This window comes from Chelmon rostratus, chromosome 15 (genome assembly GCF_017976325.1).
Source record: "Chelmon rostratus isolate fCheRos1 chromosome 15, fCheRos1.pri, whole genome shotgun sequence".
In the NCBI taxonomy this organism is placed as follows: domain Eukaryota; kingdom Metazoa; phylum Chordata; class Actinopteri; order Chaetodontiformes; family Chaetodontidae; genus Chelmon; species Chelmon rostratus.
In genome coordinates this window covers 17,544,539-17,569,510 of record NC_055672.1, presented here as the reverse complement: position 1 = coordinate 17,569,510, position 24,972 = coordinate 17,544,539, and the positions used below count along the sequence as shown (strand labels likewise).

The 24,972-nt window shown below is 41.5% G+C and overlaps 1 protein-coding gene across 1 annotated transcript; it reads left to right on the top strand.

Moving 5' to 3' along the window:
- Nucleotides 1–24,972, top strand: kiz (kizuna centrosomal protein). The gene is made up of 15 exons (XM_041954126.1): nt 1–159; nt 743–805; nt 1,362–1,524; nt 2,775–2,849; nt 4,158–4,773; nt 4,905–5,163; nt 8,133–8,252; nt 8,945–9,109; nt 10,290–10,440; nt 12,434–12,590; nt 13,070–13,132; nt 14,492–14,590; nt 15,081–15,150; nt 22,053–22,099; nt 23,030–24,972. Exons 1-15 carry the CDS (start codon nt 86–88, stop codon nt 23,131–23,133), a joined length of 2,226 nt encoding a protein of 741 aa, XP_041810060.1. The 5' UTR covers nt 1–85; the 3' UTR covers nt 23,134–24,972.

The window sequence follows — 24,972 nt, the reverse complement described above, 5'->3', positions numbered from 1 at the left end:
CACCATCCAACCTTCCCCTCCTCCTCCTCCTCCTCCTCGTCTTCTTTCTCGTCTCGGCTCTGCAGTCGCGCCAAATAGAGCGAAAATGGCAAGCGTGGTTCGCGGCGCGGACCAGTATTATGAAAAGATAACGTCGATCCAACAAAGCATGCATAAAAGGTATGGTTTTCCCTCTTTTTTAACGGAAACAGGGCCTGGTGGAGACCGCGGGCTCGAGTTGTGATCTCTGCTGCCCGGTAGCCTCCTCCTGCCGCTTGGCAGAGGGAGATAACAAGCTAGCTGCTCAGCTAACCAGCAGAGTCAGGGTATATGGAGATGCTATATAGCTAGCTAGTTCATTGGCCCATTTGCCTCTGACGCTACATTTTGGTAAAAACAGTTATGTCGAGGTTGTTCTTGGTTGTAATATAAGTTAGCTGTATGGAAAGCTAACCTGACACAACCGTGACACGTTAGCGTCTGCATATGAACCAGAGTTCCTGTGAAGCTAATGTTCGTGCTTTTTTGCATGTGGTGCTAATACGTATATCGACATTAAACATACACATTTCGGTAAATATATGCATGTTATTCATATGGTAGGTATATCAAAATTAGCATATGTATCGCACGCGTTTGCTAATGACTAAATAGATGAGTGTCGTTAATATTGCTGACAAATTAGCCACCATTTACCCTAGCACATCACGGAGATGCTGCGGTGATCTTTGTGGGTGACAGTTCCTGTGACTTGTGTGTGCAGGGAGAAACGGAGGCTGGAGCTGGAGAGGGAAGTGTTTGCTCACTCCAGATCTGACAAAAGAATGTAAGTTATAGACTTTACAGTTTTACCATACCCCGTTCTTATCCCGTGACATTCACATCAAGCCTTAGCTTTAATATATGAGGCATTTAATGAGGAAGTCCTCACCACATATGAGTCAGTATTTTATATTAAATTAGTTTCGCAGATTCATCACATTCTATGAGTATGCATAATGTTTATACCGTATACTGTATATGCAGATGTAGATGCATAGTCATGTACTATGTACTTAAGGTAGGTCCTGGCATTTGTGTCGTACTGTATGTGTAATTTTTTTTTTCAACAAAAAAATATCACCCTAGTACTCAAATGTGTTACAAGCACAACGCACCTTTGGATGTGAGCAGAGCATCCTGTTTTCATTGTAAATTGATGCTCATAAATATTAACATGCCAGGTGAAAGCAGCAGAACTGGGGTTGATACGAGAGTTGAGAATCCGATTTAAATTTAAAACATATTGTGCTTAACCTTTTCTTGTGAAAAGTCTAGCTCTTATTTTGTGACAATGGTCCTAGATAATATTTCTTGGAATAATAGTTCTCCACTGCCTTCAGCTCACAGATAAAGTGTTCCAAACTGCGCAGTTATCTCAAGGAAATCTGTGACAGGGAAGCACGAGCGAAAATGAGAAACCTTGAGCTTCTGAGAGATGTGGAGTGCATAGAAATTACCATGAAGGAATATAATCCTGACCATGGCCCCCTGCAACAACAAAAGGTATGACACACACACGCAATCACACAATTTCACTTGTTCAGTAGAATCGTTTTTATTATTATGGAGTTATGATAAAAACAGTATTAACAAGGATTGGTTGACAGTTTTTCTAAAATATTAGATTTAATAATCATTAATTATTATTTTTTGAGTCTGTGTATTAAAAAAAACACATTCTAACAGGTTACTAATGTACTGTGACTTCATAATAAGGAGAATAAACTTACCAAAGGAAAGTATATTTATTGATGAAGCATGTTCTTACATGTTTGCCATAATGCCGTGCTGCAATTTGAACACAGAGTAGAAATATTTGCTTGCAATGGCTTGATGTGACAATAGTAAACACTCAAACTGTGTAATTTATCACGACAAGCAAATGAACGAGGGAGAAAACAATGAGCCAGTCAGATTATCACTTAAAACTCAACGACAGTGCTTGACAGCTTAATATCAAATTAACAAAATTGGCTAATTATGACTCGCTGAGTTAATTGCCCAATATAGAGACTCTGAAGTGCTCCAGAGGTTTAGTCATTCTCTCCCTTCAAGCAGTTGGTTTATTTCCTCTTGATGCTTTATGAGTCCTGCATGTTTGTTGTTATTTTGGTTGTCCTGTTGCTCTTTGTTTCCATTGTATGATATCACCCCCACTTTTCTAGTATAATCCTGATGTTTTTGGTACAGTGAAAAACATCAGTTCTCAAATGGAGAGTGCATGATGTGAAGTTACATGTACACATGTTGAGGTGCATGCATTTCTAACAACTTATGTGTCATTTTTGTTGAAAAGTGGACAAATCAGACATTCAGAAACTTGTCTTTTAAAAGGTCTGCTTCTGTAAACTGCCATTGTTTTGATGAGAAAGTGTGGCATGTTTGAGCTAATCTAAGTGCCCTCAGAGAGGCCATTAGGCTTTTTGTAATTGGAGTTTGGATTAAGGCAGTTAGTCTGGCCAGTCAGATAAATGTTAAAGGGTGTCAGCAGTTACACAGAGGACACTCGCTTGGGAAAACCCACTGTGATTGACTGATGCTGGATGTTGTCACTTTTCCCTCCGTATCTTCTCTTTTACACCACACGCAGATAATATTCAGCACCGCTATCACAACATTATGACAGACAACACCTCGTGTTTCCATATAGTGTCAGTTTACATGCCACATGTCAGTTAAATATTATGACTATCTATCTGTCTATCTATCTACTCTTATCTTTGTTTATCATTTTGTCCTTGCATCTCTTACAGACTGTCTTTTTCAAGAAGATTTCACGATTTATGGAAGCAAGGAAGAAAATGGAGCAAGAGCTTGATGCAGCAAAGGTAATGCTAAAATGTACAACAGAAAAAATCTAATAATAAGAACAGCATTTGTGTTCGGAAGTAACATAATTGTACATCGTGTCTTTTATTTTTACATGTTGCATCTTCTATTGTATATTGTGTGACCTCTGTGTCTGTGTGTGTATGTGTGTGTTCACACTTTGTGTGGTTGAAAAATGGCACTTGTTTTTATTATGTTGGATCCTTCTTTTTTGAAATGTTTACAAGGTTTATGCAAATCTCAGTTCTATCAAGCTGTGTTTTCAGGTTTAGAACAACAAAGGAAAGTAGACATTATGCCTCGTAAATCTGTAGAGCAGACTTCGTTTAAACTGTGTATCTGTAATAGCACAGGTGTCTAATCCTAGCTGGTGCATCTGTACAAGCGATGTAGTTCAAGCCCATAGCTGCTTTCTCCCTTCACTTAAAGCAGTTAAAGCTCTTTTAGATGAAATGTCTAAGACATCTCATAATAACTTGGAGCATGCTGTCTAGAGCAGTCACTTGTAACTGTGTGCAAAACCCCCGTCAGCCTGTCGATATTGTAATGAGCAAAATGGTACCGTCACTCCATTATGCATACAAGCCATTGGCTGGCAGTGTGCATGTCCCTCAGGCTGCAGCATTCATTAAGGGAAGCTTACCGGGCTGAAAGCTGGAGACAGATGATAACGGGATATGATTTTCATATTTAATACATTCCTTGGAAGAGCACACGCGTGCCGCAGATTGATAGAAGAATCAATTGCTACTTTAGTGAAACACTTTCTACTTTGCCCTGCAGCTACCGATGGAATCACTCAGCCAAGAAATTAACTTTTCCTCTTTTTTTACCTACTTTGTGGATCTGCTGGGCAGGCTGCATGGTTTACAGTGAATGTTATTAAGCAGCTAACTGTTTGGTATTTAAGACGCTTATCAGAAAAGAAACAGAAGCCATGCTTTTTGTTATTATGTTTGGAGGGAGGCTTTTTGCTTCACTCTCTCCCCCCTTGGTGACATTGCAGACATGAATCAAAACTTGTCTGAAGGATTTCTAATAAGATGAAAAGTTAAAACACTGATCCCGAGACATTCTTCTGACAGATGGCGTGAAAAGAATTCTGACCTTGGCGCAAATAAGATACACTTGTTTAAAATTATAAAGTGGGTAGTTATCATACTTGAGCTGAATTTCTTTCAAATTTAACCTAAACATGAAGTTAAAAAATTTTGAATTGTATTTATCCCTTGAAAAATAGCATTTTTATTAGGCAATGGAAAGTGTTTTTGCCAAAAACAAACATATGTTTTTTCATATATTTACAGGTTGAAGTTGAGCATAGGCAGCACCAGGACAGCTCCCTCTCTAACCCAGCAAAGGATTTTACACAATCACCACTGGTAATTTTTGTGGGCCGCCAGACCACCAGAGGGTCTGACGCTGAAGCTGGCACCACAAGTGTACACTCACACCAAGCATTGCATCGTTCACCCAATTGCAGCATGCACTCCCGCGAACGTCTACCAAGTGGCCTTTTGAAGGACTTCAGAGTTGACGGAGAGGATACCGCCAGCAACCGAGCACATTTATCAGATGACATTTCAGGCTCAAACGAGTCCCCTGACGGCTGTAATTTGAGTGACAAACATGAAAGAACGTTGGCGGCGCTCCCATCTGTCTGTGCCTTAACAGGCACAGCTGGCAATGTGCCTTTTGGAAGTGATGATGAACAAGAACCGTCACCTTTGGTGACCTTGATGGGGCCTGAGAAGAATCTGTCTCCCAGCTGCAGTAGCCCTATGAAGGCTAACAATCCCCCTGCAGAAAACACTGACTCCCGTGAGGTGGTTCATCAGCCACCCATTATGTTCAATGGAGAGAGAGGTCTCAGACATTTGATGCCTCAAACCACTTTGGGAAAAGAAGTTCAAGATGCACCAGGTTTGCAACGCTATTCCTTGCTTATTACCTTGTAATATCTCTTTTAATTATCTACAGTTGAAAGCGCTTTATTTCGCCCTTTTGAATATTTAAAAAAAACAAGTGATACGTTGCACTGTGTTTATAATCAGGTAGATGTGAGAGTGTCAGCACACCAAGCTCTGATGTGCAGTTGTCAGAGAGCAGTGCTAGTGACCTGTCCATATCTCTGACACAATCTGAGCCGGAAGAGGATCTACCAGAGGGTGTGGCACCTGAGAGGAATGCCACTTCAGCAGGGAGTGATGATCACAATCAGCACAGTCCTGAATCATGCCTCCACTCCGATGGGTCCAAAAACACACCACAGTTAAACTGTGAATCTTCAGCTCCAGTGGTGACCTTGGAAAGGTACAGTATAAATGACTTCTGTACTTTGTTTTCTGGAATTGTCAAAGTGCAACACGGACATTTTGATTGCTTTATGCCACCTGCTCTTCTTAAAACATGCACAATGCAGTCAGTATTTATTTCCGTGATTGAAAGCTAAGCAAGCTGAGAAAGGAGAATGTTCTGCATAGCCATGCTGAACCACAGAGGGCTGTTAATTATAGGAGCAGGTGAAGACACCGTACAGTCCTTGCCAGCATCACATCAGAGGCTGACAGAGAGGATTGTGGGAGTCACGGTCTATGCCACCTTGCTCTCTGTAGCTCAGAGGCAGCCGTGGTGGTGCCAGTGATGCATCTTATAGGGAGAGCTCAGGACCTGTCACCAACAATATTGCCATAATCCAAGATAATGCTGTAACAGAGCAATTTTCTGCTTGAGAGACCTCAGGAAGTCCCCAATGGAGGAGGAAATTTGTGGCACCATAGAGTGTTCTGGAGGGTGGGCATGTGGACAGCACTTACAGCCACAAATCCTTAGCGTGATGATGGCCTCTGAGTTGAAGGATCATTTTGGATGGGTTTAGAGCCACAGAAAATCCCATGTGAATGTTTTCGCCAAAGCCTCTGCATTTTCCCTGCAAGATGCAGTATTGTATGAACAGGACCTCTTATGCTCTTGAAAAGGAAGAAGAAACTTCATTTGGTGTCTAATTTTTTTTCTTTACCATATTCCTGGCAATATAATTTTTGTTTTGTATTCTTGGGTTGTGTACATTGTGCTTTTTTACTACTATATGCTCTGTTTTTTAGATGAAGTACCCAGTTGCACAAATTAACATAACATAACAATAATGTTATTGAAAACAAGTACATTATTTTACTGCAAATACAAAGACAAATCTGGTCTTTATACAGTATGTGTCAAAAGTAGTATGAAGGATTTTATTTTCTCCCTCAGAGTGTAGCATGTTTGTTTGTGCATGACTGTTTCTGTGTGGTCTACCGCACTGTTTATAGCGTGACCTCAAGAGGAACTGCAGTTAGCCTGTGCCGGGAGACGATGGTGGGGGCTGCAGCTTTCATTGTTAACACGGAGGGCTTCTGTGTATGAGGAGAAAACCAGAGGCTTTGATGTAAAGCTCAGAGAGCATCCAGTCTCTATCCTCTCCCTCTCTCGCTCTCGTTCTCTCTCTCTCTTAAGGTTAGAGTTTATATCGCTCCCTCCATTCAGCTCACAGTCAGGAAAAACAAGCCTGGGCAATTCATTAGATTATCCCATTATATTTCTCCTCCAGCATGGCTGGGGCGAGTGAGAGTATACGACTGAAATATCCTCCAGGTGTTTTTCTTCGGGACTCAACATAATGGCCTCGCTGTGTCCTGTTCTCAAATATGTCGTCCCTGAACTGCATGTTGGTTCTGCGCGATGTTGTCTTGTGACAACATGTCATTCAATTTTGTTAATCTAACTCATGTCTAAAAAATTAAAAATAATGTAAATGTTTTGCAGTGTCATTCAGGCATCATGCTTTTTGCAGACAGCCTCAGTTGGGTCTTCTTCTGGTTTTAAATTCTAGTCTCGGTGAAGTGCACATTGTTGTTACACACTACTTTAAAAACAGTGTGCTCACATTGCGGTGGGAAATATCCCATATTTAGTCAGGCTATCATTGCATTGTTACTGCTTGTGATCTATTTTTCCATTCCTGCGTGTGTTGTATTTGCTGCCTGTGCTAGCACGGTGAGATTCTTCTGACACCAATCACTCATCGGTGAGGCCATTCCGTGTGGTAAATCACCCCGGAGTCAGTACTGTACACTGTAGAGCAATATCACTGCAGAGAGGCTGACCTCTTCCTTCTGGCTAACAATGCGCTCCTGATGATGTTGACATGGGGACAACAGCAGCATCTAAAGTGAGGTTGGAGACCTTGACATGAAAGCTGGCAACAGTACAATGAGAGAGAGAGAGAGAGGTTTGCAGAAAAACACAACTAATTCCCTCTCTAAAGGTCTCTTTTTGAAGAGCATTGACAAATAAAGTGGAAAGAGAAAGATGACTATTTCAAGGCCCACGCTGACGATAAGGGAGAGGGGAAAAAAAGATAGAGCTTTTGCCTATGCTACTTCAGCCACACTGAAGAGGACTTAGCACAGACGGATTGCACACTACAGAATGTCATGGATATAATTCAAGCTGCCAGCTTAATCAGGATGTTACCAGGAAACAACCTGCAAAAAAGAGGGAGCAATTGTTTGCTGACCCCTAACCCAGGAGCCCATTACAGATTGTCATAAATTCTTTTTGGCCCCTTTTATGTAGGGGGGCTCAGGATCTCTCGGCTTGGGAGAATTCAATGAGGCCCACCCAGAGCTTAATGCTCAAGAAAGAGATGGATTCCCAATATCCACATGCATTAGGCATCCATTTCTCATTTTGCAGCCTCACACAGGACCAGATTAAAGTATAAATCTCTCAGCAAAAGAAATGATCTGGAGGCCCCTTTTTTGGAACCTTTTTTCTGACACGTTTTAATGTGAGATGGTGGTAATGTTACAGTAAATATTTTCATTTGTTTTCTTTTTATAATCATAGATTTCTAATAAAGTTTATTTCACAATTTAAGTGTATGTAGCTTATTTGATGTTTTACTAGCAAATTAAGTTTTGCAGCATTTGGCTGCTCTAGTTTTGAATGCCAGGTTTCACAAGCTTTCTCAGATGACCTGTCATTACATGTGGCACACACACTTTAAATCGTTGAAGTCCTGTATTGTGGCGGCAGTACTGTAATGATCAGGCTCTTCCAGCAGTCCTTGAGTACCTCAAGGAAATTGCTTGGAAAACTGTATCACAGATTTTTGGATCAAATGGCATACTCTTTTTTTTTTTCTTCTTCTTCTTCTTTTTTTTAACAAATACCAAGCCTATCGATCACATGACCTCCATTTTTTTCCTTTCACTACATTAATGGGTTTTTTTTTAAAGTCTCTCCCAGGAAGGACTCTTTCATCTGTTGGACAACATCGAAGGACGACTCCATTGTGAACGGAGTAGTGTGTATGGGGGTTCTTCAATTGATGGGAGACGACTCAATAGAATTATTAGGTATACCCTTCCTTTCTTTCTTCAAACTTAACAATTTTATCTCTCCCTGTCTGAACTATATCCTAGGTATATTTATTTAGCAATCATGGAGCAGTTCATGCAGGCGAGGAAAACATATTATCCTGCCAAGGGCTCTCACTTTGGATGAAGTGTCATCACCGACATTCTCACGTCTTTTATTTCTGAGGGGTTTTCAAACACATGGGATTGTTCTAGTAACCACGCTGTTGAATTGTTATTGGGAGTCAGAGAGATAGAGGATGGAGAATGTGTTTCATTAGACTGGGCTTATTTTTCATAAGCCTTTTATATTTCATAGCATGATTAATTTACCATAATTGGAGTTCTTGTTGTAAAATACGGATAAATGTCTGGCCAAGGAAAGCTTTCTCACTCTTTAAACCCAGTACATACATATCCCCATCTGTGCAAACATGAGTGCTGTACATGATGTCAACAACATCTTCAATAGCAAAGAGAGTGGCCATCTTGTGTTCTGACCCTCAGTAATAAGTTTAGTCTTGCTGTGATATTATGTGAGCAAGTGTGTATGTGCATTGATGTGTATGATTATTCTATACTACGTCTGCGTGTGTGAGTGAAGTGTTAGCAGCTGTTGGATGTACTCCTCACCCGCAGCCTGAGCCCAGGGCTCCATGGCAATAGCTGACTGCTCTCTATATATTGGACAGCCTTTGTAACGGTGAAGCAAGCTTGAATGACGAGGACCTTGAAGCATGTGGAGCAGTCATCCTTCATGAGCTTCAGAGGTTGTCATGGAGCACAGCGAAGGGCTGCCTGCTACCACAGGATCTAGTGAGTGCTCACCAGTCCTGCACTGAGCCTAATGAAATCAGGTAAGGCTCCTGGTTTCTCTGTGGATCTAACACCAAAGACTGATGTCAGTGGGGTTTTTTTGTTTTTTTTTGCGTAGATGTGTTTATTTCTGCTTTTTTCAGCTTATGCTTATTGAAATTTATGATCTTGGGATTGCAAAAAGAATCACAGTGGCATAATCAGGTTTGATCATTTGTATGAAGCTGTACTGGTCATATACATTTGTTACATTCTGTTACATTTGAAACAAATTGCAACTTCTGAGATGCTGGAAAATATGCACCATATATTTATGTGATGAAGTATTGTTTGTGATACAGTGTAGTATCATGTGCGTTTTGTCTTGACAATGACATTTTCAACTCCTATAATGAAAGTGCTATAATGGAGAGCACAAATATCAATTCACTGAAAGCTACAGGTCAATTGACCTTTCTTTTCTCTTCAGAGAGACAGTGAACAGACTTACAGTAAATGTGATTTCCACTTTTCAGACCCAAGAGTGGATAGCTTCCTATGCTTTTTTTTTTTTTATGACCAGACAGTGGGGGATGGGGGCACGCACTTACACCTGATGCTGAGATATTGCATGCTACCATTTGATACAGTCTCCCTTGTCCACAAATGTAAAGGTCATCTTTGGTGTCACCTTGTGCAGTAACACTGCACGGGTGAATGTCATGAGTAAATTAAAATGCCCTATCTCTGACTTCCAGTCCTTTGGATAATGAGTAGTTATACTCTGAGCCAAATCCATGCTCTGCTTCACTACTCTATTGATTTCACAGAGACCTTCCTTGCTATATACTCAATCCAAAGAAAGACATGTCCTTCTCTTTCCTGTGGAGATACCTATTGGCTCTTTGACCTTTTATTCAGTTTTCAACCAGGAGCTATATTGCTGTCTCCGTGTATTCAGTGTTAACTGGAATTCATAAATGATATGTATCTTCTGAAGTATTTTAAGATGGACTAGCAAGCAGCCTTTTGAGAGTTCTTCATCAAAAATAGTGTGACAGACCTATATTCAAATGTCTTCACAGAATGACCAACCTTATAAGCTACCTCAATTTTCCTGATAATCAAAGATCTTTCAATGCAAGGAGGTATAATTATGACTATTTGCAGATGTCCTATGCTGTGTTCGATAAGAAAGCCTCTCTGTCTCTCCCACCAACCCGACCCCCACCTTCACCACAGCGCCAGCCTCCCTCCCGATGCCGCTCGGCTGTGGGATCGCTGGTTCAAGCACGCCCTTCTGCTCAAGGAGCGCCGTGTCCTCAACACTGAACGCCTGGTCCAGCTGTTCACACCGCTGCTGCTGGAGCGCCATGCCACTTACAGCCACCAGGTAGCGTTGGAGGCACATGCACTGCCACTACACACACACACAAATAGAAAGTCACACACTTGCATTCACTGGCACCCGGTCCTGAAAGCGAGCAGACATTAACACACAAATATGACCGCAGGAGTAAAATGGCTTCTTTTTTTTCTCTCCTAAAAGGCAAGTGTTTTTGTTTCTTTGCATGTTTTTTTAGAAAAGAGCTGTAGTTGGAGTGCCCTCTTTGTGTCTCGTGTTTGAAACCAAGCCCCGACTGCCTACTCATCAGATTGCTCCACACGTTGACCTAGATAGAAGGGAAACCCTGACCCATGCGCTAATCGCAAATTACAGCCCCTGCTTGGCTTCTTTCATCTCATGTGGAGTATTCATCTGAGAAACACTTGCTTTTAATTTGGCATTAGCCAAAAGTATAGCCATCAGCTGGGTCCGATTGAAAGAGGGAGCCATTTGGACCACAACGGGCAGGATTATTTTAAATTTCCCACTCATTGACCTTGTGCAGATCATGCTCAATTAAACAAAGACAGAAATTACAATTAATATTCACACTTAGAGCGCAAAGACAATGTCAAGAGATTTGTCAGGAATCCCTCTTTTGTGGAAAACGTCCCATTGTATCTGCAGGAATGACCATGTACACATGAAGGTTTTTGTATTATTAATTTTTGCATCTCGTTGGGGTTCTTGTGGCTTGGAGATCTTGCTCCAGTGTCCCCGACGCAATGAGAGAGGCAAAGAGGGAGACTGTAGAGCCTCTTGAAAACATGAACTGACAAAAGGAAGAGAGGCACTGCCATCTACATCATTGTGTCCAAGTGTATCAGGAAAAGCCTGAGTGAAATCTTTTTCTCTCTTTATCTCTCTCACTCTCCATCCATCTACTCCATCTATTTCTCTCTCTGTCTCTCTCTCTCTCTCCCCCCTCTCTCTCCCCTCTGTCCTCGCACACAACAGCTTACTCTCCACACACAAGAGCAAACAGAAATTTCCATTCACGTAATGCCACACAGCCTGGCTACCCCGACAAATGGGAGCATGCAGCTCGCATGCACACACTCAAAGAGGCCCTTTGAATATTCAAGTGCTAACAGTTGCATTCATTGATATTTAAAATGCAGTGGGTCTGCGAGAGCCCTCAACCCACGGTACATTTGACTAAATCTAAAAAAAGAACAAAGACGGATATCGGGGACAAGGATCAAGACAGTTTTTATTGTGCAGCAGCATCAAATACCAAGTGGCAAGCTCAGATTGGCATGTGTTTGCCTCTCTTCCCCTCTCGGAAAATGAAAGCATGCACATTGTTAATGTTCACTGCGACCTACTGATAACAACTCACAATGTACTTAAAGTTTGTCACTGTCGAAATCCTCCTGATCATCCTTGCCATATTAGTGCTCATTAAAAGTAGCAAATGGCCATCTGAGGCTGAGAGGCAGTCTTTGATCACAAAAGAGAGATGATGATGGCAGAATTTGATATGGGGGAGGGAAAAAGGAGAGAAAGGAAATCGGTGTGTGGCATCTCCCTGCTCCTCATCTCCCCGAACAGCTCCTCTTAATTGTGTATCCTCATCTACCCAGAGATAAAAAATGAGCTTGAGAGGGAGGAAGAGAGCAGTTTGTCTCAATTCTCTCAGCCAAGAGGGGAGATATCTGGAATGTGTTGCACATTAACGCCGGGGTGATTGCATTCTTTAAGGCGCTTCTCTAATCTCATGGATGAGAAGAGAGGGAGGGGGGGGTGGGGGGGGGGGGTGTGATTGAGAGGGAGAGCGGGAGCAAAAGTGTGCGAAATAATCTTTTTTTTAGTTAAACGAGTGAGAGAATTTGAAGTTATTTTCTCTTGGCGTTTGAACACGCACTGCAGCTGCACCTCTGTGCAAGCAGCCATGGCCAAAGTAAATGACTTGCCTAATCGGCGAGAGTTCAATTTGACACTTCCTTCACAAAATGGGAACAATTAAGAGTGTGGTTTTAATTTGTGCTGCTCGCAGGCCAAAGTGCTGCTGAGGACACTTGTGTCCCGGTCCAGTGAGGAGTGCCCCTCAGCAGAGGACGAGAGTGACTTGTCTTCTTCGTGTGGTCCTCCTTCTCTCCTGGCTGACGGTGACATGAAGCCCGCCCGGCCGGTACACAGGCATCAGATCAGAGGTTCCTGAAGATTATAATAAGCATGCGAAATTCTCATAAGACTAAAATATTTGAATGCTGGGTTTTGTTTTGGTTTTTAGCTATCTGGAAAAGGAATGTCTGCATTTACTAACAATCAAGAACTCTGCCTACAGCACTTGTTTTGGTCTTTTTATGGCTGACAGTAGATTCCCACAAGCATCCAAACATTCCACACTGAGATCTGTCTGTCTTTGCCCAGTAATATGTAACAAGACCATTAATTGGAACAAATGTTAGACTATTGCTATTTTTTACAAACCACCTCTGCAGAGAACTAAAACTACCCTTTCACAAAAGAAATCAATTTCACCATAGAGCTGTTTTATAAATCCCTCACAGCCCAGTTTTCATACAGCCTTCTATTCAGAGCTAAAGAAAGACCCCCCATTCCCATTTCTATCCCTAAACTCCCTTCCTCCCTGCCACTGCTTCTCACTATGCGCTTCCCTTTCTTACAGAACTACAAAGTACTGAAGAGGACAGCCAGGACGAAAGCCCTGTGGAAAGTGTTCCTATTAGAGGTAAAAAGGCATCGCCGGTGCCTCAGCATTCACACTGTCCTTATGTTGTGGTTTGTTTTCTTCCCACTGCACTGAATAATGGGCTCTTTTACGCAATGGTTGAGGCAGGATGATCAAGGTGAATCCAGGGTCAAAGTCCCACCTGAAGAGCTGTGCTAGTTCTCTCTAATTATCTCAGAGAAAACACGAGCTATGTTTTCACCCTGGTCTGAGGCATTCTGACAAAATTGATAATTTGCTGGTCCGGCATAATGTGGCTGCTTTAATTGTCAGGACGCCAGGGTGGGAAGCGCAAGAGATCTGTCATCGGTTCTCATTATCTTCTAAACAATGCTCCGGCAAGGCTGGACTTGAAAAATACTAGATGTGAAGGCATCCTGGAAGCAGTTGGTGTGCCCAGCCCTAAGCTGCACCTCTGAAATGTAAAGCAATCCTATATTACCCTTGGCTATCAGATTTCCTACAGGGTGTTTCATGTGTCTGCATCCCTAAGGTGCACAGCCAGCAAAATGAGTCCAGTTTCCAATCGCTACACTTAATCAAAAGAGTCATAACCAGTCCAAAAAAAAAAAAACATGACTAAAGATTTTTCAGGGAAAGGGTTTTGCTGTGGTGAGCGACATCAATGTCACAATCAAATACCATGACCTTGGAACTGATAGTAATTGCCAAGACATGCACGCCTGTATATCTGGTTGGGGGTGGTTTTTAGACTACATGTAAAAGCAATGGCTGTATTAAGTGCTGTGGGTGGAATAACACTGGCGAGTGCCCTGCACAGTAAATATTGTATGGGTTTTAGAAAATGATTAAAAGTGGTACTTTTATTATGAAACCAAGTCAAAAATGTTATGACTTGGTCATGCAAGATCACAATTTCTCTCTGTCCTTTGTTTTCATATGTGTATTATATGTGTATACATTATTGAGACAACAGCCCATTTACTATGTACTTCTGTTCTGTTGGTTTTTGCCAGTGCTGTCTCTGCACTCCTTTCAAATATGATACCTACTTTAGTGTGCCGGAAAGTAATTACGAGTGTTTCTAAAACAGGAGATCAATCATTGCCTTCCTGGTAGGGGATGCTGAGATAGTGTGAGATGCCGATTGCTGTCTCATGGAAACTGTTGCTACATACTGTGGTGGCTAGAATCAACAGTTTAGCTGATTGAGCACAGTGTTTTCAGCCACTCTGTTGAGCAGTGAGACCAAAAGACTCAGCTACTGAAGCGTGTTGTCTCATCAAACACGGAAACCTCTGAAAGTTGGAAACCTGGGTTTTAAGCAAATATTTAACAATGACTTTGTGTGTGTGTGTGCGTGCGTGTGTTTGTGCGCGTGTGTGTGTGTATGAACAGAGACCAAAGCGTATCAGTTACTTAAACAATCAGCCATGCAGGAAAGGCTGCAGAGTTCTGAAGAGGAGGAGGAGGATGACGACGACCATGGCCTCTCGGGTAAGAGATGTGACAACACTCTACCAGGGAAGTAGCGACCAACTGTAGCCTAACCATTGGTCAACACTGGCCATATGTTCTCACAGCACATGCTAGCTAAATGACAGTCAAACAGAAAGCACACAGCTGTTAGTCCAAGTTTTCGTAACTGTTTTTTGCCTCACAACCTAATTTTCAGTCCTTAAAAAATTCTGAACACCTCAGCAATCACAGGCTTCTAACTTCTCATGTGAATTTGGATGTGGCATATTCCTGATGCATGGAAGGAGAGGTGAATTCTAAAGAAAATTTGTATAAACAAATATGAATATCAGTCCTCTCACGTAACCATGTGTGCATATTAAGAGACCCTAACACCAAGGTTGAGATACTCAGTCTTAGCCTCTCATAAGCTGCACCATAAGTTTCTATATTAGCATGCATTGTAGATAAGCTTGTGTTGAGATGTCCAAATCAAATGGTTTTATCCGGCCCTGTTTGCTCTTTTAAGGAATAAATCATGGCCATGAAGAGGACCTGGGGAGGGCCAAACGCTCCTCACATCAAGACCCTTACCCTCGGTAAGAACATTGTTATTATTCAACGGGCCACAGGAAATGGGCCACCAGACACCAAAGTGGTTGATGTACATTTGCATGGCCACTCTCATAATTCCCTGTTCATTTCCATAAGATCAAGGGGCCACCACCCATTAACTCGCTTACAAAGACAAAAGGCCCCTGAAGCCCCTCTCGCTCACTGTTCACTGGGTTCAACCAGGTTTTAGAAATCAAAAGCAAAACAGCTACCACAAAAAATAAATTGGAGTCATAATATCGCTGTCTTCTGGCTTGTTGTCAGAATGCAAACAGATCATGTCAAGAAGAGAATCAGGGACAACTGTTTTGCAAGAAGGGGACTCAAGTGTTGACAAGGACAAATGTCCTTTCATTTTTTGCCCTTGAAATGCATTTAGGCTGCTCAAATCAGCGCCCTAAGTGGGTTGGAAAAGAAGATCTAATGATAAATAGCTTGGTAGAAGCTAACACCATCACGGTTGCATTTGAATATCAACACGACTTCATCAAATCTGCAATTGCATGTCGGGTCCTCAGAGCACCTCTTCACTGAGAACCCATTTGGGCTGTAGTAATGGCTGGGTAAACGTTATGAGGAATAATCTTCTCTGATTTCATGTGATTACTGGGCACCACGCTGACACAAGGGCCGAAGTCTCTATCTCCCTGGCCTGGCAAGCAGCCGCTCCCAGTCTGCCTATTAGCCCGGGGAAGGGCCTAATGGGCTGGCTCTATTGTGGTCCTCATAGCTGCTGATGTCTGCCACTGCCAGCCCCAGTGACCACCCTCTTTAATAAACATGAGCCAATTTTCGGGCCCAGACCCTCTCAGATGGTGCCTGTCTCCCTGTCATTAATGTGCATGGGAAGCCCGCAATATGTGTGATTAAACAAAATTTGTATAACAAAAAATTTGAAACAGAATGCTGTGAGATGGGTGATGAGACACAAGTTGTGTACATAAGTAAAACTGCACAAATGAGTTACGTGTGCCTGATCTATGGTCTAATCTCACTAGGGTTAGGAGGGAAGCAGCAGCAAGAGTTACACGTGACCATCATGCTTTCTTTACAATGATTTCCCATCTTTTCTTTGCTTCTCCTGGACGCTTAGATTTAAGCATTCCACTTACCACAGTCACTTCTTGCGCTTTATTGCTTCCACAAGTGGTCTAGAAGCCCTGCACTTAAGCAGAAGCATAACACTGCAGCATGCTCTTACCCTGCTTCTCTCCTTTCTCTCTGTGTCTCACTCTCTCTCGCTGTCTTGCCCTTTCTCCATCTCTTTGCCCCTCTTCCCCTCCGTCTTCCTGTATCCCCTCCACCCCCCTTTCGCCGTCCTACTTGTTAATTATTTGCTTTATTTTGTCAGCGAGCTGATGAGTGACATCAAAAGGAGGATGGAGCTGGACTCAAAATACAAAAATGGCTTCCCCTCTGTTGTCTTAGACAATAATTATGATTTGCCAGTTAAGCCTAGACTACAGCAGAGGGATTGTAGTTTAAAGCAGAGGCTTTGGTGCAAAAAATGCATTTATAGCCCTTTGTGAGGCTCCTCATTATGTGTGGGCCCGATTCATTAAGTAATTGGTTTGCAGTTGTTTACATGAGTATTAAGGCCTTCTATTCAGGGCCTTTGAGAGATACATTGTGCAAATGTTGCATGTTATGAATGCAGAATGAGAGGCGGGGGGCCAGTCCTATTGGCCAAACACTGCACTCGGCTGAAAAGCGAGAGAAAAGCACTGGGTGCTGCTTTGCATAGCAATGACTAGGGCCTTAATAAGCTTTACAGATTAAATACATGCAGTCTATACAAGATGCAAAGAGATACTCTTAACACATTTATATGTGCTCATTTCACTATTATGGCGTTCGAGAGAATTGAGGTCTTTCATATTCTTTTTTTCTCTCTCTCTCTCTCTCTTCCTCGCTCTCTCCCACACAGTGTTTTTCAGTCAGATACTTTCATAGAATGTGCTGTTTATTGTATTATAACTCGTGGGGACGCGACTGATTTGTCCATTAGAAATCTTTTGCTGTCTTTGTGAGTGGCAAAGTAAAATCACTTTGTGGTTGAGTGGGGATGAAAGGAATAATGCACGAAGGAGTGAGTCTTAATAAGCAGCTGCACTCCATGTAAAGACCACTTGTTCCCCTTTGTACGCGAGTGCATGCCACTGCTTCCTCTCGTGCAAAGAATCATTGTGCTCCTTTCTACTGTAGGCATTTCAGATGCCACTCCTTTCTTATTTTTATTTTGGGTTTGTTAATACCTTTTCATTTCCCCCCTGTTTTTGATCCTAAAAATGCTTGAACACATGTGCACAGACACACACACTCTCTCTCTCTCACACACACATACAAAATACTCCAACCATCAGCTGGTGTGATGATTGTTGTGCCTAGTGCCTGCTTGACAAAAACCTTGACTCAACAATTAGTGGTTTACAGCTTTGCCTTGGACAACAGGATGTGCTCAAGCATTCGACCTCAAATCACTCAGAGTGTCAAAATCAGAAGCTCGCGCTCTCTCCCTCTCTCATGGGGAGGCGATGTGTGTGGATCTCTGACAGCTCACTGGGAGGAGGGATGGAGGGGTGAGAAAAAGGACTGTAGGGGAGGGGACATAGAAGAGCGGGAGATAGAGGGAGACAGAGAGACAGACAGTACCAGACAAAGAAGTAGTGAAAGATGGAGGATCCCTGTTCTAAAATCCATGAAAACAATTTAGCAGACAAAGTAATCACGAGCAGTGTAAGACATAAGGAAGTAGATGCACGGTAGCATTGACAGCATTGAATCTGAACTTCTGTGAATATATCTGAGGGTCAATATATCCTCTCAGAAACGGCCAATAAATTTGGTATTCATCTTTTTACTTTCTTTTTTTTATACATGACAGTATATTAGTTGGTCTCCTCCGTTAGTTTAGATTAAAAAATAAGCTTGCACGAGGCCATAGGAGGATAAACAAGCCAGTGACTATCGAGGAAGGCGGCATTTAGAGGCTTCAACCAGAGGAGGTCACTGTCCTACATTGGCTGCCTCAGACCAGCAAAGAATGCCTGATTGCTCTATAAAGGATTGTTGGCTTTCAAACACTTTCTGTGCTTTTTGTTCATTCATTTTCATGTTTAGTTTAGCTTTTGGATTTATTTATAGGTCAGTACAAAGTCTATGCAGCAAAACCATGCATATATCAGTTCTCTCAAATACAATAGTTTGTATAATAAAGATTCCTTTTAGCTAACTGTGGGCTGATAGAGGCCAAAAAGATAAACGATGGATATAATGTTCAGTTTTGAGTTTAATAAACTTGTGCTAATTTATCAAGCTGTCATTTCTGATGGTGTTATGTTGCGTCCACCCTTGCATAGGTTGTGATGCACAAAAAAAGTAACATGAGATAAATGATGTGTCCTTCTGTCATCCCTTTCAGTGGCTGTCTCCACTGGACCGCCACCAGCCAGGAAGAGAGCATGCTGTGTTAAAATCATTGGCCCAATACCGCTTCCTCTGAGCTGCAGTACTTACTCATTGCCAGCAGAGAGCACTCACATGTTAGAGAGTGCCCACTCACAGTGCACTCACAGTTGCCTCTCACTGTTTGCCCCCTACTGAGGGCTATATCCTGCTACCATTCAGGCCTGTTAGAGTACATCTAAACGGAACCGAAACAATGTTTCTGCGGGGTCATAGCTGGGATGGGAGTAGGAGTTGATGGGAATGATGAGGTGATGGGTCTCCCTTTACCTTTAGACAAGCACCGCTGTGCAAAAGTGCTATTGTGCTATTAGCATTTGTGTGTGGGTGGCAGGAGCTTAAAAAAAAGCCAGGGTAAATAAAAGCAGTTTTCTAGCTATCAGTGTCTGCAAGGCAGTATTAAATGCTTGGTAAGCATTATTTCCTCTGACAGCCCTCAGCATTCCTGTTCAGTGGCTCCAAGACACATATTATAGTCTTACTTAGGAAACACTTTAAACCACAGTTTGAAAGCAATGTGTGTTCCATATGATAATTTTTTTTGTCCATGTGTTATTGTATTTTTTGTCAATATATGACGATAACACTGTAAACTCGGTTCAGCTGTCTTGTTGTAGCCTTTTATATCTCTGCATTTCTGCTCTGCTTTAACCATAGTGCATGAACATGTTCTATACAACATGCTTTTTCAGCTGAGCTGGTCTTAATCGACACAGTTTAATATCTTATTCTACTTATTCTGGTAAAGCAGAATCAGGATGCTGCTCTCAGGGGCAAACAAAGTGTTTCGCTACACTGGATCTCAAAATGTAGACAGTGTCTTCAAAAGGACTTTTAACTTGCACCAGAGTGCCTTGGATTTCTGTAAGATAGGTAATCATTGTCTTATTCTTAAAGAAACTTGTCAGTTTTTTTTATAATTTCATCTTTTTGTCCATGCACTGTGTTGCGATATGTGGCAACATGATTGTCCTGGTTTTTATTAATGTAAGTGGTATTTGCAGATTGTATATCACTGCGTTACTAGCAAGCCTAACTTGTATTTTTGCCATATGATTTGAAAGTGATTTCAAAATAAGTCAATTTAGCAGCTTTAACTCAGAAAAGCCACTGTGGGGTAAAGTGACAAAACAAGACAGAGGTTTGATCAAGGAAATGCACTGACAACACTGAAAGCTCCAATTTTGTAATGTGTATAAAACTCATCATGCAATTTGAAAGGTCGTTGTGGACTCAGCGATGCACAGCAAACACAAACTGTAACTGTTAAAACGCAAGATAAACAACAATATGGAACAATTGCCAAGGCCAGAGGAAGGGAATGAGCGAGGCAATGGAAAAAAGAGGACATTACGATACGCTGTAATTTGCATCATTTCACACATTATATTCACCTCTGTCTACCAGAGCTTGTAAAACACTGGCCAGCCCAGTCTTACATATTCAGATCATTGCCTCAATTAAGGGAAACTCAGCAGAAGATGAACTGGCATAAATGTTTATGGAAACGGAATATTAGATTGGTGAGGTCAGATCCAGACTGGGCTCTCTATGGTAATAGCCCTGTCTTGAAATCAGTCCTGTCCCTCACTGAAGTGGAACAGCTGATAGACCATTCCCATCCCAGGGGGGAAGTTCAAGAAAAGAAAAGCCTAATTTACTCTCCGTAACAGCTATTATTGTGGCAAAGGAGAGGAAGTAATCGTATAGATTATTACTGTATTTTTGCTGCTGCAGTGTCTGCTCGAGATCTGTTTCCCAACAGTTGGACGCTCTAGTCCTCGCAGTGTAGTTGTGCTTCAACATCTGTACTTTATCTCTTATGCAGTTAAAAAAAAGCTGAATGTGAATAGCAGGTGGATGTCATTAAAAAAAGTACATAGGTGTATATATAGTCCTCACCTTAGCATCTATCCTTTGTATCCAAAATCTGTCAGCATCTAATGACCTCTGTGCTGTAGTTTTGACAGAAAAAAAATCTCATAGTCACTTCTAAACTTATATATAATTTTATACACACCTTCCAAAAACTCAAAATCATCCTCACACCTTACATGCATATTGAAGCACCTCCGAGTCATATATCCAGTTTTGCCTCCAGCGGTACAATCACAAAAACTGGATCATGATTGTTATGATGAGGATTGATGATGTTGTTTTCTTTCATCCGAGTCATTTTGGTTGCAGCCTAGTATGGTCAGTAGGTAATGATTCTGGAAAGTAAAAACACTCGCACGTGCTGCTCCTAAACATAGCGCAGTCTAGGGAAACCAAAAACAGTACCTGTCATAATTTTGGACTCAAAAAGGCTACATAGAATAAAATTAATATCTGTACCACTCTCCTACTCACCAAAATCACAAGATTTGATTATACATTTACTAACATTCGCATATTTTGGCAAACAAAATCCTCTGCAGTGTGCCTTCAGTTTGCAGGCAGATAGAATGCTTATTTGTCAATGTGTCTTTGCTTCCTCTTCGTTTGGTTTTTGGCACAATCACTGGCAAGTACCAAAGGTTCAACGTGCTGTCTGAACGGATGCAAAATTCATCCAAATGTCCTGTAGGAAGTCCTATCAGCGTATGAATATAGAGGTTATATTCCAGTGATTATACTGGCTGCATGGTATATTGCTTTTAGCACGAAGCAATCTGTTCACAGTTAGGAATGGGATGTTGCATCCTTGTTCTCTCATTCTGCCTTGAGTGGTGCAAAGCAGCAATATATAGTTTAGAAGATAGCAATTGGAACGCAGCCAGAGTAATTTGGTCCTTATACTCAATGTACAGTCGCATGTGCCAAGACTTGGCTGAGGCGGAGATGAGGGTGATTGAGAGGATGACAATCAAAGAGGTCATGGGTTTGAATTGACACAGATGGAGGAACACGGCCACACAACAGTTTTTTGCTGGAGCTCATCTGCTTAAAACTCTGCATCTTTTTTCTTCCCATTTCCAAGAAAAGCAGCAACACAGCGCCGATATAGAAGGTCCAAACAAATAAGCCATATGGATATGTATGCTAACCTGGGAGATGATGAGGCTATATTGTGGGGTTTTGAATAGGCTCTGTGATGATGTAAATTAAAGAGGAGGCCTTTAAAAGTGGAATGGGGGGGCCTTATTGCATATGCATTGAAGTAGATCAAAGCCTTTTCGGAGGTCACACATTTACATAGCGATATTACCAGAGCTATGGGAACCTGGCAACCCTGTCTTTGGACTATTTTTGAATAAAGAGGGCCTTGTGGAAGTCTTTTGGCACAATTAGAACAGGAGTCAAGGAAGTTCCCTCTGCTGCACTGTCTTTACTGCCTTTTTCCTCCTTTTTAGCTGTTTTTGGTGAGAATTGGGCTCTTTTTCAGAGAAAGCCTAAGGTAATAACTTTACAAGGCTAATAACTGTCTTTGTGTTTCCAGGAAAGAGAACACTAACTCAAAGGCTCATTCTGCTCTACAGTCAAAAGGTGAGTATAGACAAAGCCATTTCAATTGCGTGTAAAGACAGTGTCAAAAAAGGTTAATTACACTGCACAGATCACCATAAAGAGGTTCATGCGTTAACATGTATGAAATTATTATAAATTGGGAACCTCACAAGAACACCAACTGTTTGATTAAATTTCTCTGTAAATGCAGCTATGCCTTTTGAGGATGTGTCATTGAAAAAAAATGACCTTGAAGCCAAATTGAGGTTCCTGAAAGCTTAGATTTATGTTGTCAGCAAGCTCTACCTAATCTGCTAATAAATAACTAAAACAGTCCTATTTAAGGGAAATGTCTGCGCTCTTACATCACTGATCAAATTTTAAACAAAAGCCCACGGAAAAGTTGGGCTGTTTTTTAACTGCTCTAAATAATACCCTGAAAGAGAATTGTTGCTTTAATGGGGAACAGTCAGGCAAGTGCCTTCTTCATGACATTTCTGATGATTAAAAAAAAATTATAACTGCACTCAATGAGTGTCTAGTTCTGGTGGAAGCAGATTGTTCCTCAGGCCTTCTAGCATTCATCTATAGACCTCTGAATATGGCTTGAGCAGTTGGATCCCAGTTTATGGGTACTGCTATCTCATCTGTAATTATGTTTGTACAGCTGCGATCAGATCATCCGAGATGCATTTTATTACCATGAGTGAACAAGACTGGAAGTTTAATGTGTTAAGCTGTATAAAGGCTGGATGTTAAGATTTTCATGGTGAAATCAAATTCAAGGTAAGCTGTAGCTCCAGCGCATTCAAATCCTGGAATGCCTGTAGAGAGAGTGTAGAATTGACTAGATAAAGAAATTATGTCGACAATGTGAAAGGTTACACTTAATGTGAACCATGGAAAGGAAAACATTCTGCTCTAGTAATGTAATCTTGTATTTCTTTTCTCTACACCTTCTTTGTATAGCTTTCTGGGGGGAATCAGATGACAGCAACTCAGAGATTGAAGCGGCCTTACGTCCTCAGCCTTTCAACACAAACAACGATGACATTGACGACTTCTGTGACTGATATTTCCCTGCAGATAGTTTTTAAAAGCACTACATTATATCACTGCAAAATTTCAGGCAGTTTGGCTCACAGTAATTCACCCCCTGACCGTTATTTTAGTGGTCTGCATTGTAAATCATATGCACACTGTATCGTAAAAACAAATAATAAAGTTGACAGCTCTCACGCTGGGTAAAGTATGTGAAGAGTTGTCCAACACTCTGATGTTAACCCTGCTTCAGTCTCTTTATCTGAACAACTCTCCCGGCTCATAATAACAGCTCGAAATAGATTAAACTGATCTTTTAAAGCGATTTGTTTGCACTAGGCTGAAAATCATGCATTTTGAATGCTGCAAGCATCTCCGAGTGCTCTACCTCCAGCATGCTCGAGTGTAATGATGTGAGTCACCTGTGAAATGACAAAGCACAATGGCCACTCTGCACGTTGCTGCGCGACCTGTGAACCTGCTGAAGAGGCCCATCTCCCAGGGCACAAAGTGTTGTAGCGCTAACAAACTCAGAATATTTAGAACCTTCAACAAACCCTCTACATATATTTTCCCAGCTGCTTCTTTAATAACTGTTCTCATGCTACAGAACTACAAAGACGCATGTTTGAATTCTTCTGTATTATTGTGCAAATGAGGCACAAGTAGCAGAATTGTTGCTGAAACCACACGCTAGTCTTCTGCAATTTAGGATTTTGCAGCATGTTGAACATTCTGTGGCTATTAATAACTCAGAGCTACTGTGTGGGAGGCTACATTCCCAAGTTTACATTTATAGTTCATTATGTCTGTAGTGTAAATTTCCAAAACTGCCATTCTGGGATGTGGTAAAAGCCCCTGGCATTCAGTGTCAGCAGGATTCCATTAGTCAGCTTTAGGTGACTTTACATGCCTGAACCTTTTAAAGTAGGACTCCACATTCATTACCAATAATGGCTTCAGACAGCCCTGACCCACCACAGAAAAGGGACTGTGGCAGAATAATTTGGAGTTTGCTAAAAGGCTCCCTAACATAATATCCATGTTAAGGAGCATGTCAACAGATACTTGTGTGCGACAGATAGCTCATGGTGGAAGTGGAGTTATATTGTACTAATGTGGACTAACACAATAACATTTTTTAAAATAACTTCTCTGATTCTGTGGCAGAGAGACGATGATGATGATGAAAATATTCAGCTCATTCTTTTTAGAGCGCGTGTAGTCAGACTGTCATGGGAGGAAGGTTTTATCTTGCAGTTAAGGGGTGTTATCCATATAGTGACTGACTCCATTACAGTATCAGCTTTGCCATCAGGTTGACATTAGACAGAGCTTAGTTCTTACATCAGTGGCTTTGAGAAGGTGATCCATATTTATTTTGACTGAACAGATAGTGTCTCCAGATGTAGATGTCTGTCTCAATAATGAGGGAGGATGTGAAACATTTTTGTTATGATTAGTACCACAAGACCACAAAGCATTTTCTCTTTTAATTTTCGTCCTGATCATAAGCATTTTTCTAAATAAAAGCAAATCCTTTCCAGTTGTAAAGAACACTGAATCTTAGAGGTTGTCTTGAGTGAAGCCTCACCTTTAAAACACTCAATAGCTGCAGCTTCGATGAGTCAGTCACTACTGAACCTAGAGGAGTGTCACAACCCCCGAGCTCTAATGCTACATGGATACTGGTGACTCTGCGTGGAAGTGTGTCTTGAAAATCTGCAGGGAAATGTTTTTTTGGTGGGTAGATTTTTCTGGTACAGAAGTAATTTAACAGAGTTAAATTGTACGCATAAAATGTAATTGTACGCTTAGCCTGCAATATAAACGTACGTGATAATAATAACAATTATTGTTATTATTATTAT